This window comes from Oncorhynchus nerka, linkage group LG12 (genome assembly GCF_034236695.1).
Source record: "Oncorhynchus nerka isolate Pitt River linkage group LG12, Oner_Uvic_2.0, whole genome shotgun sequence".
Classification (NCBI taxonomy): Eukaryota; Metazoa; Chordata; class Actinopteri; order Salmoniformes; family Salmonidae; genus Oncorhynchus; species Oncorhynchus nerka.
The window spans coordinates 35,013,246-35,027,550 of record NC_088407.1 but is presented as its reverse complement, the minus strand read 5'-3'; the positions used below and the strand labels follow the sequence as shown (position 1 = coordinate 35,027,550).

At 40.7% G+C, this 14,305-nt stretch overlaps 1 protein-coding gene across 5 annotated transcripts in view; it reads right to left on the bottom strand.

The window, feature by feature from the left end:
* The window catches only part of LOC115138185 (EH domain-binding protein 1-like protein 1), a 64,606-nt gene that overhangs the window by 36,458 nt on the left and 13,843 nt on the right, over nt 1-14,305 (bottom strand). For 2 of the 5 annotated variants that reach the window (XM_065025537.1, XM_065025541.1), the window contains exons 6-10: nt 10,842-10,990; nt 9,148-9,207; nt 6,386-6,640; nt 2,777-3,007; nt 2,370-2,582 (exon numbers count right to left, since the gene is read on the bottom strand). In XM_065025537.1, coding sequence (XP_064881609.1) covers nt 2,370-2,582; nt 2,777-3,007; nt 6,386-6,640; nt 9,148-9,207; nt 10,842-10,990 — 908 coding nt within the window. The remainder of the gene's footprint in view (nt 1-2,369; nt 2,583-2,776; nt 3,008-6,385; nt 6,641-9,147; nt 9,208-10,841; nt 10,991-14,305) is intronic. The other 3 variants (XM_065025538.1, XM_065025539.1, XM_065025540.1) reach the window with 3 other exon arrangements.

Here is a 14,305-nt window from a genome sequence, read left to right as displayed (position 1 = left end):
ATATCAACGTTTCGCTCAACTGTGGGAATTATGATCGAATCAAATCGTTTTTTTGTTTGTTTGTTACATTGAAAGTGTCAATGTAACAAACAAACAGAAAAAACTATGCAAAACTAACTGCAAGAGATTTTATCGTAGGCAGAACACATTGGAGTAGGATTCTATTGTATTGACAGGCACGACTTAGGCACGTACTCTACACAGACCGCTGCACCATAAACCAATCATAGCTGCAGTAGGCGATTCACTTTGAACTGGACTGTGTTTACAGCATGAGCGGTCGCGAGTGGATGTGCTTGTTTTGAGATCAAAGCGAGAGCTGCAGTTCACATTTTGTTTATATTCTTTGCTAGTTAGTGAGTTGTTAGCCCAGTTACAGTGCCTTGCAAAAGTATGCATCCCCCTTGATGTTTTTCCTATTTTGTTGAATAACAACCTGTCATTTAAATGGATTATTATTTGGATTTCATGTAATGGACATAAACAAATAGTTCAAATTGGTGAAGTGAAATGAAACAAAAATACTTATTTCAAAAAATTCTCAATAAAAAAATTGAAAAGTGGTGCATGCATATGTATTCACCCCCTTTGCTATGAAGCCCCTAAATAAGATCTAGTGCAACCAATTACCTTCAGAAGTCACATAATTAGTTAGATTGCACACAGATGGACTTTATTTAAGTGTCACATGATCTGTCACATGACCTCAGTGTATGTATACAGCTGTTCTGAAAGGCCCCAGAGTCTGCAACACCACTAAGCATGGGGCACCACCAAGCAAGCAGCACCATGAAGACCAAGGAGCTCTACAAACAGGTCAGGGACAAAGTTGTGGAGAAGTACAGATCAGGGTTGGGTTGTAAAAATATATCTGAAACTTTGAACATCCCACCGAGTACCATTAAATTCATTATTAAAAAATGGAAAGAATATGGCACCACAATAAACCTGCCAAGAGAGGGCCTCCCACAAAAACTCACAGACCAGGCAAGGAGGGCATTAATCAGTGCGGCAACAAAGAGACCAAAGATAACATTGAAGGAGACTAAAATGTAGCTTTTTGGCCATCAAGGAAAATGCTATGTCTGGCGCAAACCCAACACCTCTTATCACCCCGAGAACTCCATCCCCACAGTGAAGCATGGTGGTGGCAGCATCATGCAGTGGGGATGTTTTTCATCGGCAGGGGCTGGGGCAGGGGCTGGGAAAGTGGTCAGAATTGAAGGAATGATGGAAACCCCCCAAAAATAAATGTTTATTCCAGGTTGTAAGGCACCAAATAGGTCAAATGCCAAGGGGGGTGAATACTTTCGCAAGCCACTATATAGCAAATTTCTAGTCAACAATGGGAGAGTGGTTGCTTCCTACAAAAGCACAAAATGTGTGCAATTCTAGCCATCTTTGAAAAGCGAGTCAGGTAAAGAGCTTTTTTATGCTTTAAAGACACAATTTGGCCCCCTTAAGAATATAGTTGAATAGCCCTGACATAGCCCTTCTAAGGATAGCCTTTCCACTCCCTATTTAATCTTGCTCTTGTGACTGACTGGTTTAAAACCAGGTCCCCTGCATCTCATAAGACTGTGTTAGCCCCTGGTTCGAACCCAGTCAGTCACAAAAGCAAGATTGTATAGGGAGTGAAAAGGGTATCCTTAGAAGGGCTATGACAGGGCTATTCAACTATTCAACCAAATTGCTGTTTTTGTGACAATCCTTTCTGACGTGTCCTGCATGGCCTGTGATCATCATAGATGGGAACAGAAGGTAGGTCCATGTTAAATAAAGGTTCAATAAAATAAAATAATTAAAATAAATGTTCCAGCGAGTCTAAGCTTTCAGGAATGGGATCCTAATAGCTTATAGCTAGAGCCAAATTCATAGGAAGAAAACAAATTCAGAAACTGCCAAAAACTTCTGGTTACCAGAGAGAGCGTTTGATTCTCTGTGCTCCTCCACATTTCCTGGCTGGCAAAGTACCAGGATGTTGTCTCTGGTTTTGAATCTGAACTGAATTTGAAAACTGGAGAAGTGAAATATATGAAACTTGAATATATCGTTTTTATACTTGATACACAGACAATGAATGAAATATCTTCCATATTGAAACTGAATATATAAATATTGAATTGGAATATTCAATTAAATTGTAATTGAATTATTTTACTGAATTAAATATTCATTCAATTCAGTTTCAAAACATTAAATACAAGTCCAATTTATGAATTAAATGATTACATTTGTGCATTACAAATTCAAAAATATTACATTTCAATTCAATATCCTAATACAAATTCAAAATGTTGGAATTTAAATATAATTTCTGTTGGCACTGAAATTACTCCATATGCTTTTGCCTTGTGCCTGTGTCGTACCTGTCTCAGGAGCTGAGGGCAGGCTGGTAGGCCTAGTGAGGGCAGAGCCTGGCTCTGCCAGAGAGGTGATGTATGCTTTGGGCCGACAGGGGACAGGAAGAGGCTGGGAAGTAGGAGGGGAGGTGCCGATAGTGGTGGAAGAGAAGGAGGAGGATGAGAAGGAGGGGACGCTCTGGGGTCTCCAAGCACTGGTGCGAGCAGCAGCATAGGTGGCTGAGAGAAGAGAGGAGGATGGAAAGAAGAATGTGGGGGGTAGAGAAGATGAAAGGAAAGAAGATGGTGATGAACAGCAACTACAGACAAAAGAGATAACTTACAGAATCAAAGACAAATTGCATCCATGCAGTAAATTGAAATTAATGACAAATGCCTTGAAACTATCCCATCAATTTCTGTGCATGCAGTACCTGTCTGTGGAATATCAGAGAAAGAGGGAGGTGGAAAAGAAGATGGGGCAGAGGGTGAAGAGGAGAGAGGAGAGGTGGAAGAGGAGGAAGGCCCAGTGAAGGAGGCTGAGAGGGGTCTTGATGGAGAAAAGGTGGGGAGACCAGGGGCCACACGGCCCTCAGCAAGACTGGCAGGGTCAATGGCCGGGTCAGTCTGGAAGCCACAGGGCCTCCGGCCTACAGATATGGGCACTGAGAGAAAACGGTAGAGGAGAGAGTAGAGGAAGAAAGAGAGGAGTGAAGGAAAAGGGAGAGGGCAGACAATGAGAAACAGAAAGCATAGTAAAGAGGGGCTGAGAAATTAGAATCAAGCTTGACCAGTGCAGAGAGTAGAACAATTGTGTCATTCAGCATGGCTAAATGTAAAAAAATAAAAAATAATATTAAATGTAAAAAAAGTACATGCTTTCTCTTGAAACTGGCCTGAGTAAACTAAACTACTCCACAACTCTTAAATGTGATCTCACTTCCCTAGCAACAGTCATGGACCAACGCCAGAAACCATAAATACAGTATGACACCGCTTTGATGAAGAAACTCACTGCGAGCTAAGGCAGTTGCTATGGAAATTAAGCAATTGCCTCTGGCAATCTCTGCAATAAACATTTAATGCCTGGCATTTCGATCAGTGTAGAAAATAATTATTCCAGACCCATGTGTGTCTCTAGAGACTCAAGGTAATTCAGGACATTCAGTTCATTCCTCAAGGAATGTGTCGACATGTTTTTCCCAATCTTGCTATAGCTTTAATGATGTAAACAGCAGGGGGTGCTTCAGACCATAGAAAGATACAGTCAGGTCCAAAATGTTTGGCACCCTTGATAAAGATGAGCAAAGAAGATTGTAAATCATGAATAATACAAATACCGAGCTATATATATGCTCAAAACAATGGGAATGTATATTATTTTATACTAATACAATTGCTCAGAGAAAGAGAGTTTGTTTAACAAGTAATTCATTTTTTTTTCTAAAAAAGATAAGGGTCAAAATGATTGGCAGCCCTGTTTTCAATACATTTCTATAGACGGGTTGGTCAAAAGCAACACGTGCGCATCTCTGGGGCAAAACAGATGGGGTTGTCTTAGACTCATGACAACATATAAACTATATTTCTGTCACACCCTGATCTGTTTCACCTGTCTTTGTGCTTGTCTCCACCCCCCTCCAGGTGTCACCCATCTTCCCCATTATCCCCAGTGTACTTATACCTGTGTTCTCTGTTTGTCTATTGCCAGTTCGTTTAGTTTTTCATCAAGCCTACCAGCGTTTCTTCCCCGTGCTCCTGTCTGTCTCTAGTTCCTGTCTTCTAGCTTTCCCAGTCTTTTACCATTCTGCCTGCCTTGACCCTGAGCCTGCCTGTCATTCTGTGCCTTGTTATACCACCCTGAATTACTGACCTCCGCCTGCCCTGACCCTGCCTGCCGTTCTGTACCTTTCAGACTCTGTTCTGGACTACTGACCTCTGCCTGCCTTTGACCCGTCGTTTGCCTGCCCCGCTGTTTTTGTAATAAACTTTTGTTACTTTGAAACTGTCTTCATCTGGGTCTTCTCCTGAGCCTTGACAATTTCATCTATATTCAACTATATTTTTACGTTTTTAACGAAAACAAATACATTTGCACAATGAGCACTTGTTGTCTCTCAAACACATCGTTACAGTTGTTGGTTAGCTAGCAAATGTTTGCCATATTAGCTTAGACATGACATCAGTCAAAACAAGACATGGTATCACTAACAAAATACAATGACCTGAAGCGAGTCACCTACGATTTCCCATATGGCAGCTTCTTATCATTGTTGCTATCTATTCATGCCTTCTGGCTACATCGATGCGCGCAACATTTCCGTGACGTTATCAGCCCCTCAAAAATGATGAAATTGAAGAATACATTGGGAGAGATCTTCGACCATTCCTCCATTCCTCCATTCAGAATCGCTCATCGTTGCATGAAGAAGGAGTGGACCAAAGCGCAGCGTGGTACGTGTTCATGATCATTTATTTAAACTGAACACTGAGACAAAATGGAACAAAACGAAAGTTCTGTCTGGTGCAGACACAAAACAGAAAACAACTACCCAGAAAGCACAGGTGGGTAAAAGCTGCCTAAGTATGATTCTCAATCAGAGACAACGATAAACAGCTGCCTCTGATTGACAACCACACCCGGCCAAACACAAATAAATAGAAAACATAGAAATAAAGAAAGTAGAATGCCCACCCTAGTCACATCCCGACCTAACCAAAATAGAGAATAAAAGCCTCTCGTCTCTATGGCTAGGGTGTGACACTGTGCTTATGGACTGCCATCTTCAAATCAAAGAGCTCTAATTCCATGTCATCCAGCAAATGTAAACGCCTAAAGTTTTCTGAGTTCTGCATATGTGGAAAATAACCCATTACATACTGTAAAATATGGTGGTGGCTCTTTGATGTTATGGGGCTATTTTGCGTACACTGGTCCTGAGGCCCTTGTAAAGGTCAACGGCATCATGAACTTTACCCAGTACCAGGACATTTTAGCCAAAAACTTAGTTGCTTCTACAAGGAAGCTGAAACTTGTCTGAAAGTGGATGTTCCAGCAAGACAATAACACCAAGCACACATCAAAACCAACAAAGAAATGGTTAATTGAACAGAAAACCTTTTGTAATGGCCATCTAGGTCTCTGGACTTGAACCCCATTGAAAACCTGCGGTTTGAATTGAAGAGGTCAGTCCATAAACACCGATGAAGGATATCAAGGATCTGGAAAGGTTTTGTATGGAGGAATGGTCTAAGATCCCTCCCAATGTCGTCTCCCATCTCAAAACATTTTAGAAAAAGTCTCAGTGCCGTTATCCTCGCAAGGTGAGATATTGAAAGCAATTGAAAACGGGTGCAAATCATTTTGAGCCCGATCTTTTTTAGAAAAAAAGCTTACTTGTTAAACAAAATCTCTTTCTCTGAGCAATTCTATTAGCATAAAATAATATAATTTCCCAAAAATGGAGAATATAGCTCAGTATTTGTATTTATTTTATACAGTCTTGTTTTGCCCATCTTTCTCAAGGGTGCCAATAATTTTGGACCTGACTGTACATGGCATAACATGGTAATGACCCCTTTACTGTGTTCCCGTGAGTCAGAATACCCAAACAACAAAACTCAAAGAATCAAATGTTTGGGTATCCCTCGGAGGTATCCTTACCTTGAATAAAAGCTGCTTTTAGTTATTACAATAGGGGTAGCCTATGACTAAAGCTGTAATCCGTACTTGGTGAAACTGCCACGTCCGTTTGTGATGTTACAACAACAAAGGAACTTCAAAACAAGACAGTCCCCCCCCTCAGACATCATTGCACGTGCGATAGAACAGCAGAGTATGTACTGCGATTCTTTTTTTTTTTTTTTACCACGATGCTGGATGCTCATCTCCTACGTTTCACCAACAAAACAATAACAAATGTGCTGGGGGCGAACAGTTGCGCTGTTTCACCTTGTGCGGATTTCAGCTTGAAATGTATTTATTTCAGCTTTATCACCGTGAATCAGTCTGTCTGTAAGTCAGTCAGTCAGTCTGCCGGTACCTGAGCCAGCAGCGGGCTGGAAGATTTTGGGCAGTGCAGGTGGGTGGGCGCGGACAAAGGCTGGCACTTGGTAGGCATAGGGGGAGGGTCGTGGCTGCTGAGCGGTGCCCGCGGGGCCAGTGGTGAGTCGGGAGTGGGCGGCAGGGGCGGGAGGCAGGGCGGAGGGGTCGAGGGGTACGGGCAGAGGAGGACGTGACAGAAGTGAGATGGTAGACACAGTGCCAGATGAGCTACTCCAATCCATCTTACTGGCAGCTGGGTGAGAGATGAGGATGGGGTGGGAGGGTGGGGAGGCGATGGGCAGAAAAAGGAAGATGGAAAAGAGAGTAGGAGCAAAGGATAAAAGGGAGGACAAATGCAGGAGAAAACAGAATAGAACGGCAGGAAAAGTAGAGAAAGAAAGTGGTGTAAAAAAAGAGATGAGAAGATAAGTGAGATTTCAGTTGAGGAAGAGAAGAGAGGGGAAACAGAAGTGAAAACAGAAGGGAAGAGGAAGTGAGAAAAGGGAAGAGGGGAAGATTGAAAGCATATGAGCAATGGAGAGTGATAGTACTCGGATACTCATACCATACAGTCAAACTGTACAGTTGCTCGAATTACCGTTTTTTCACACTGTAACTCTGTAACACTGTAACTTTTCATTATCAATGATTAAACCCTATTTCTATGTGCCAGGGACAATAATTATTGGTTAGGCCCCAGCATTCAGTCCCACAGTTTAATTACAGTACATTTGATACTATACATGAGAAGAATTTAAAAGAAAAAGCTCAGCTCCTATGGACACCTTAGGACTCTGTATTGTGTAACCATACATTTGAACATTATCAGATTCCATCACTTCAAACAGTGATTTAAACGACTGGTCATTTGTTTGCTTAATTTACCCTTGCAGAGAGTATCTGATTTAATATGAGAATGTAATGAGGTATAACATTTCATTTGAAACCTAATTGGCTAATATCCATTCGGTTTAATACAGTGAGGGAAAAAAGTATTTGATCCCCTGCTGATTTTGTACGTTTGCCCACTGACAAAGAAATGAGCAGTCTATAATTTCAATGGTAGGTTTATTTGAACAGTGAGAGACAAAAAAAATTATAAATTGATTTGTATTTAATTGAGGGAAATAAGTATTTGACCCCCTCTCAATTAGAAAGATTTCTGGCTCCCAGGTGTCTTTTATACAGGTAACGAGCTGAGATTAGGAGCACACTCTTAAAGGGAGTGCTCCTAATGTCAGTTTATTACCTGTATAAAAGACACCTGTCCACAGAAGCAATCAATCATTAAATCAGATTCCAAACTCTCCACCATGGCCGCCAGTCGAAAACATGAATCAGCTGGCATCATTTTTATGGATATATACAAAAAAAGGTCAATTGAAAAAAGGTCAAACGAAATGCAGCTAATTTGCACTCTTTCCAGCTTCAGTTTGCAGTGATTGTGTTACTGTAGCTGTGTTGTTGGCTAGCTCCTCTGAACAACAGTGTCCTGATGAGTGAGCACATTTTTCATGCCAGTCAAAATCGCACCTCATTAACTCAATGTTATGGATGTACCCAAATAAATGTCACTAGCAAACAGCTTAAACAAATGCAAATGCAGCTACTTTACTGTTATTCTGGCTGCAATTTTGGACGTGACTGTAAGTTAGCCGTAGTTGGCTAGCGAGCAAGTAAGGGATAAGAACATTGCCAGCCAGTTAAGAACGAATGACTGGGTCGCATCCATAGATACAGAACAAAAAGACTGAATGACTGGGTCGCGTCTCTAGCAACCCTAGATTTGTGTCGGGACTATATCTTGTGGAAGGATGAAATGGAATTAATAAATGAATCAAAATAACATGGTCATGAAAATGTTTTTAAGTAAAAAATATATATATACTGTATGTTGACAGCGTTCATCCACGTCCAATTATAAGTCTCCCTGGAAGTCAGTTCAGCCACAGAAGAATATGCAGCTCTGATGCTTCTCTGATGCTTCTCTTCTCTGATGAACCTCCTTCCCTCAGGCAGGGCATTGAAAATAGGTTGTGGATGGGTATTCCAGCATGACAATGACCCAAAACACACAGCCAAGGCAACAAACGAGTGGCTCAAGAAGAAGCACATTAAGGTCCTGGAGTGGCCTAGCCAGTCTCCAGACCTTAATCCCATAGAAAACCTGTGGAGGGAGCTGAAGGTTTGAGTTGCCAAACGTCAACCTCGAAACCTTAATGACTTGGAGAAGATCTGCAAAGAGGAGTGGGACAAAATCCCTCCTGAGATGTGTGCAAACCTGGTGGCCAACTACAAGAAACGTCTGACATCTGTGATTGCCAACAAGGGTTTTGTCACCAAGTACTAAGTCATGTTTTGCAAAGGGGTCAAATACTTATTTCCCTATATTAAAATGCAAATCAATTCATAACATTTTTGACATGCGTTTTTCTGGATTTTTGTTGTTGTTATTCTGTCTCTCACTGTTCAAATAAACCTACCATTAAAATTATAGACTGATCATTTCTTTGTCAGTGGGCAAATGTACAAAATCAGCAGGGGATCAAATGAATTTTCCCCCTCACTGTAGATATGATTCATCAAACCATACAAATTATGTATATAGGTTGATGATCAATATTTAGAGAAATACTTATAACCCATGAATATCATAATTTCAAATGAGGGATGGGATGTTATATAGAAGGAGAAGGGATAGGGCAAAAGTCCAATCGGGATTCAGAGGAGGCGGGAGCAGGGGAGGAAACAGGAAGTTACCTGTGGCCTCTGGGTCAATCACAGGTCTCCATGCCTGATCACGTATTCTTCTTGTGGAGGCTTTCAAAGTAAAAAGAAGGAAGGAAGGAACATATTAAATTAAAGGAAAAGGAAAGAAAAGGAAGGAAACTAAATGGATATACTATGGAAAGGGAAGCTTGGCGTGGAAAGAGAGTTTCTTGGCGTTCATATATTTGAAAGGGAAAATGTAGAACAGGGAAATTGGGCCACCGTAGTTGAGACATAGGTGTGAGGCTGGAGAGTGGAGCAACATGCTATGCTGGTGTATTGAGCAATGTTTTTAAACATAAATGCTTAAAATAGAATTGTCACACCTCATATGGCTGGCAATCATATGTGCAAAGTAAACATCTCCTATGATAATTTTGTTTACCTGTTACTACAGTTGAAGTCGGAAGTTTACATACACTTATGTTAGATTCATTAAAACTCGTTTTTCAACCACTCCACAAATGTTTTGTTAACAAACTATAGTTTGGGAAAGTTGGTTAGGACATCTACTTTGTGCATGATACAAGTAATTTTTCCAACAATTGTTTACAGACAGATTATTTCACTTATAATTCACTGTATCACAATTCCAGTGGGTCAGAAGTTTACATGCACTAAGTTGACTGTGCCTTTAAACAGCTTGGAAAAATCCAGAAAATGATGTCATGGCTTTAGAAGCTTCGGATAGGCAAATTGACATGATTTGAGTCAATTGGAGGTGTACCTGTTGATGTATTTCAAGCACTACCTTCAAACTCAGTGCATCTTTGCTTGACATAATGGTAAAATCATCATGTTGTGGGGGTGCTTTGCTGCAGGAGGGACTGGTGCACTTCACAAAATAGATGGCATCATGAGGATGGACAATTATGTGGATATATTGAAGCAACATCTCAAGACATCAGTCAGGAAGTTAAAGCTTGGTCGCAAATGGGTCTTCCAAATGGACAGTGATCCCAAGCATACTTCCAAAGTTGTGACAAAATGACTTAAGGAAAACAAAGTCAAGGTATTGAAGTGGCCATAACAAAGCCCTGACCTCAATCCCATAGAAACTGTGTGGGCAGAACTGAAAAAGCGTGTGCGAGCAAGGAGGCCTGTAAACCTGACTCAGTTACACTAGCTCTGTCAGGGGGAAGGGTCAAAATTCACACAACTTATTGTGGGAAGCTTGTGGAAGGCTACCTGAAATGTTTCACCCAAGTTAAACAATTTAAACGCAATGCTACCAAATACTAATTGAGTGTATGTAAACTTCTGACCCGCTGTGAATGTGATGAAAGAAATAAAAGCTGAAATAAATCATTCTCTCTACTATTATTCTGACATTTCACATTCTTAAAATAAAGTGGCGATCCTAACTGACCTAAGACAGGGAATTGTTACTATGATTAAATGTCAGGAATTGTGAAAAACTGAGTTTAAATGTATTTGGTTAAGGTGTATGTAAACTTCTGACTTCAACTGTATATGCATCACTGTCACATGAAGTGGATAAATACTCTTGTTTTTTCATTGTGTATGCAAGATTAGTATATAGCTACTGTATTTATCAGCGTGGCAGTATTCCAGACCATAGCATTTTGAGTGTCTCTGTCTCTGACACATTTTCTCTAAACCTAGACTAGATCTCGGAACATGAAAACACTGATGACTTGTGTAATGTCTGCTGAGACCACTACCTGTGACGGGAGTTGCGGCTCCCAAGCTGGCTCCGATGCTGGCTCTTCTTCCGCCCTCTTCCTCGTCACTATCGTTGAAGTCATCCAGGTTGCCGATGTCACTCTGCTTCAGGCTCATCAGACTGGCCAGACTCTGCATGTCCTCATCTCTGTAGAGGAGAAAGGAAGCAACGAGCCTTATGACTCATCCCAGTAATATTGTCTAAATGACAGTTTATGACTAACCATTGGACATCATCAACTCACTATACAAGTGTATACAGGTCAGTAATGGCCAACTCAAACGTTTATATACTGTACCTATGCACTACATACCTACTTGAATTGCACAGTGTGTTATTTAACTGTAAGCTTAGTTGAAAGACAGTTGGCTCAAGGCTTTTTCAACTTTACATAATGTGGTAAACTGTTTAGTACAGGGTGGTTTGAGTAATAACACACACACACACACACACACACACGTGATGAAATAAATAAAAGCTTAAATAAATCATTCTCTCTACTATTATTCTGACATTTCACAATTCAAAAAATAAAGTGGCGATCCTAACTGACCTAAAACAGGGAATTTTTACTAGGATTAAATGTCAGGAATTGTGAAAAACTGAGTTTAAATGATTGTGGCTAAGGTGTATGCAAACTTCCAATTTCAACTGTGTATATACAGTGGGGCAAAAAAGTATTTAGTCAGCCACCAATTGTGCAAGTTCTCCCACTTAAAAAGATGAGAGGCCTGTAATTTTCATCATAGGTACACTTCAACTGTGACAGACAAAATGAGAAGAAAAAAATCCTGAAAATCACTGTAGGATTTTTAATGAATTTATTTGCAAATTGTGGATGAAAATAAGTATTTGGTCAATAACAAAAGTTTATCTCAATACTTTGTTACATTCCCTTTGTTGGCAATGACAGAGGTCAAATGTTTTCTGTAAGTCTTCACAAGGTTTTCACACACTGTTGCTGGTATTTGGCCCATTCCTCCATGCAGATCTCCTATAGAGCAGTGATGTTTTGGGGCTGTTGCTGGGCAACACAGACTTTCAACTCCCTCCAAAGATTTTCTATGGGGTTGAGATCTGGAGACTGGCTAGGCCACTCCAGGACCTTGAAATGCTTCTTACGAAGCCACTCCTTCGTTGCCCGGGCGGTGTGTTTGGGATCATTGTCATGCTGAAAGACCCAGCCACGTTTCATCTTCAATGCCCTTGCTGATGGAAGGAGGTTTTCACTCAAAATCTCACGATACATGGCCCCATTCATTCTTTCCTTTACACGGATCAGTCGTCCTGGTTCCTTTGGAGAAAAACAGCCCAAAAGCATGATGTTTCCACCCCCATGCTTGACAGTAGGTATGGTGTTCTTTTGATGCAACTCAGCATTCTTTGTCCTCCAAACACGACGAGTTGAGTTTTTACCAAAAAGTTATATTTTGGTTTCATCTGACCATATGATATTCTCCCAATCTTCTTATGGATCATCCAAATGCTCTCTAGCAAACTTCAGACGGGCCTGGACATGTACTGGTTTAAGCAGGGGGACACGTCTGGCACTGCAGGATTTGAGTCCCTGGCGGCGTAGTGTGTTACTGATGGTAGGCTTTGTTACTTTGGTCCCAGCTCTCTGCAGGTCATTCACTAGGTCCCCCCGTGTGGTTCTGGGATTTTTGCTCACCGTTCTTGTGATCATTTTGACCCCACGGGGTGAGATCTTGCGTGGAGCCCCAGATCGAGGGAGATTATCAGTGGTCTTTGTATATCTTCCATTTCCTAATAATTGCTCCCACAGTTGATTTCTTCAAACCAAGCTGCTTACCTATTGCAGATTCAGTCTTCCCAGCCTGGTGAAGGTCTACAATTTTGTTTCTGGTGTCCTTTGACAGCTCTTTGGTCTTGGCCATAGTGGAGTTTGGAGTGTGACTGTTTAAGGTTGTGGACATGTGTCTTTTACACTGATAACAAGTTCAAACAGGTGCCATTAATACAGGTAACGAGTGGAGGACAGAGGAGCCTCTTAAAGAAGTGAGTAATAGTAAAAATAAAGAAAAACCCTTGAATGAGTAGGTGTGTACTATATATATATATATATATATATATATATATATATATATATATATATATACATACATACATACAGTGGGGCAAAACACTATTTAGTCAGCCACCAATTGTGCAAGTTCTCCCACTTAAAAAGATGAGAGAGGCCTGTAATTTTCATCATAGGTACACTTCAACTATGACAGACAAAATGAGAAAAAGAAAATCCAGAAAATCACATTGTCTGTGAGAGCCAGAAATCTTGCTTGTTTGTAGGTGACCAAATACTTATTTTCCACCATCATTTTCAAATAAATTCATTAAAAATCCTACAATGTGATTTTCAGGATTTTTTCCCCCCCATTTTGTCTGTCATATTTGAAGTGTACCTATGATGAAAATTACAGGCCTCTCTCATCTTTTTAAGTGGGAGAACTTGCACAATTGGTGGCTGACTAAATAGTTTTTTGCCCCACTGTAAGTATATATATATATATATATATATATATATATATATATAGTACACACCTGTGGCAAGAAAAAGTATGTGAACCCTTTGGAAATACCTGGATTTCTGCATAAACTGGTCATCAAATTTGTTCTGATCTTCATCTAGGTCACAACAATAGACAAACAGTCTGCTTAAACTAATAACACACAAACAATTATACGTTTTCATGTCTTTATTGAACACACAGTGTAAACAATCATAGTGCAGGGTGGGAAAAGTATGTGAACCCTTGGATTTAATAACTGGTTGACCCTCCTTTGGCAGCAATAACCTCAACCAAACGTTTTCTGTAGTTGTGTATCAGACCTGCACAACGGTCAGGAGGAATTTTGGACCATTCCTCTTTACAAAGGTCAGCAATACTCTTGGGATGTCTGGTGTGAACTGCTCTCTCGAGGTCATGCCACAGCATCTCAATCGAGTTGAGGTCAGGACTCTGACTGGGCCACTCCAGAAGGCGTATTTTCTTCTGCTGAAGCCATTCTGTTGTTGATGTACTTCTGTGTTTTGGTTCGTTGTCCTGTTGCGTACCCAACTTCTGTTGAGTTTCAATTGGTGGACAGATAGCCTAACATTCTCCTGCAAAATATCTTAATAAACTTGGGAATTCATTTTCCTGTTGATGATAGCAAGCTGTCCAGGCCCTGAGGCAGCAAAGCAGCCCCAAACCATGATGCTCCCTCCACCATACTTTACAGTTGGGATGAGGTTTTGATGTTTTTTATTTTTTTCTCTACACATAGTGTTGTGTGTTCCTTCCAAACTACTCAACTGTAGTTTCATCTGTCCATAGAATATTTTGCCAGTAGCGCTGTAGAACATCCAGGTGCACTTTTTCAAACTTCAGACGTGCAGCAATTTTTTCTTAGGACAGCAGTGGCTTCTTCCCTGGTGTCCTCCCATTAACACCATTCTTG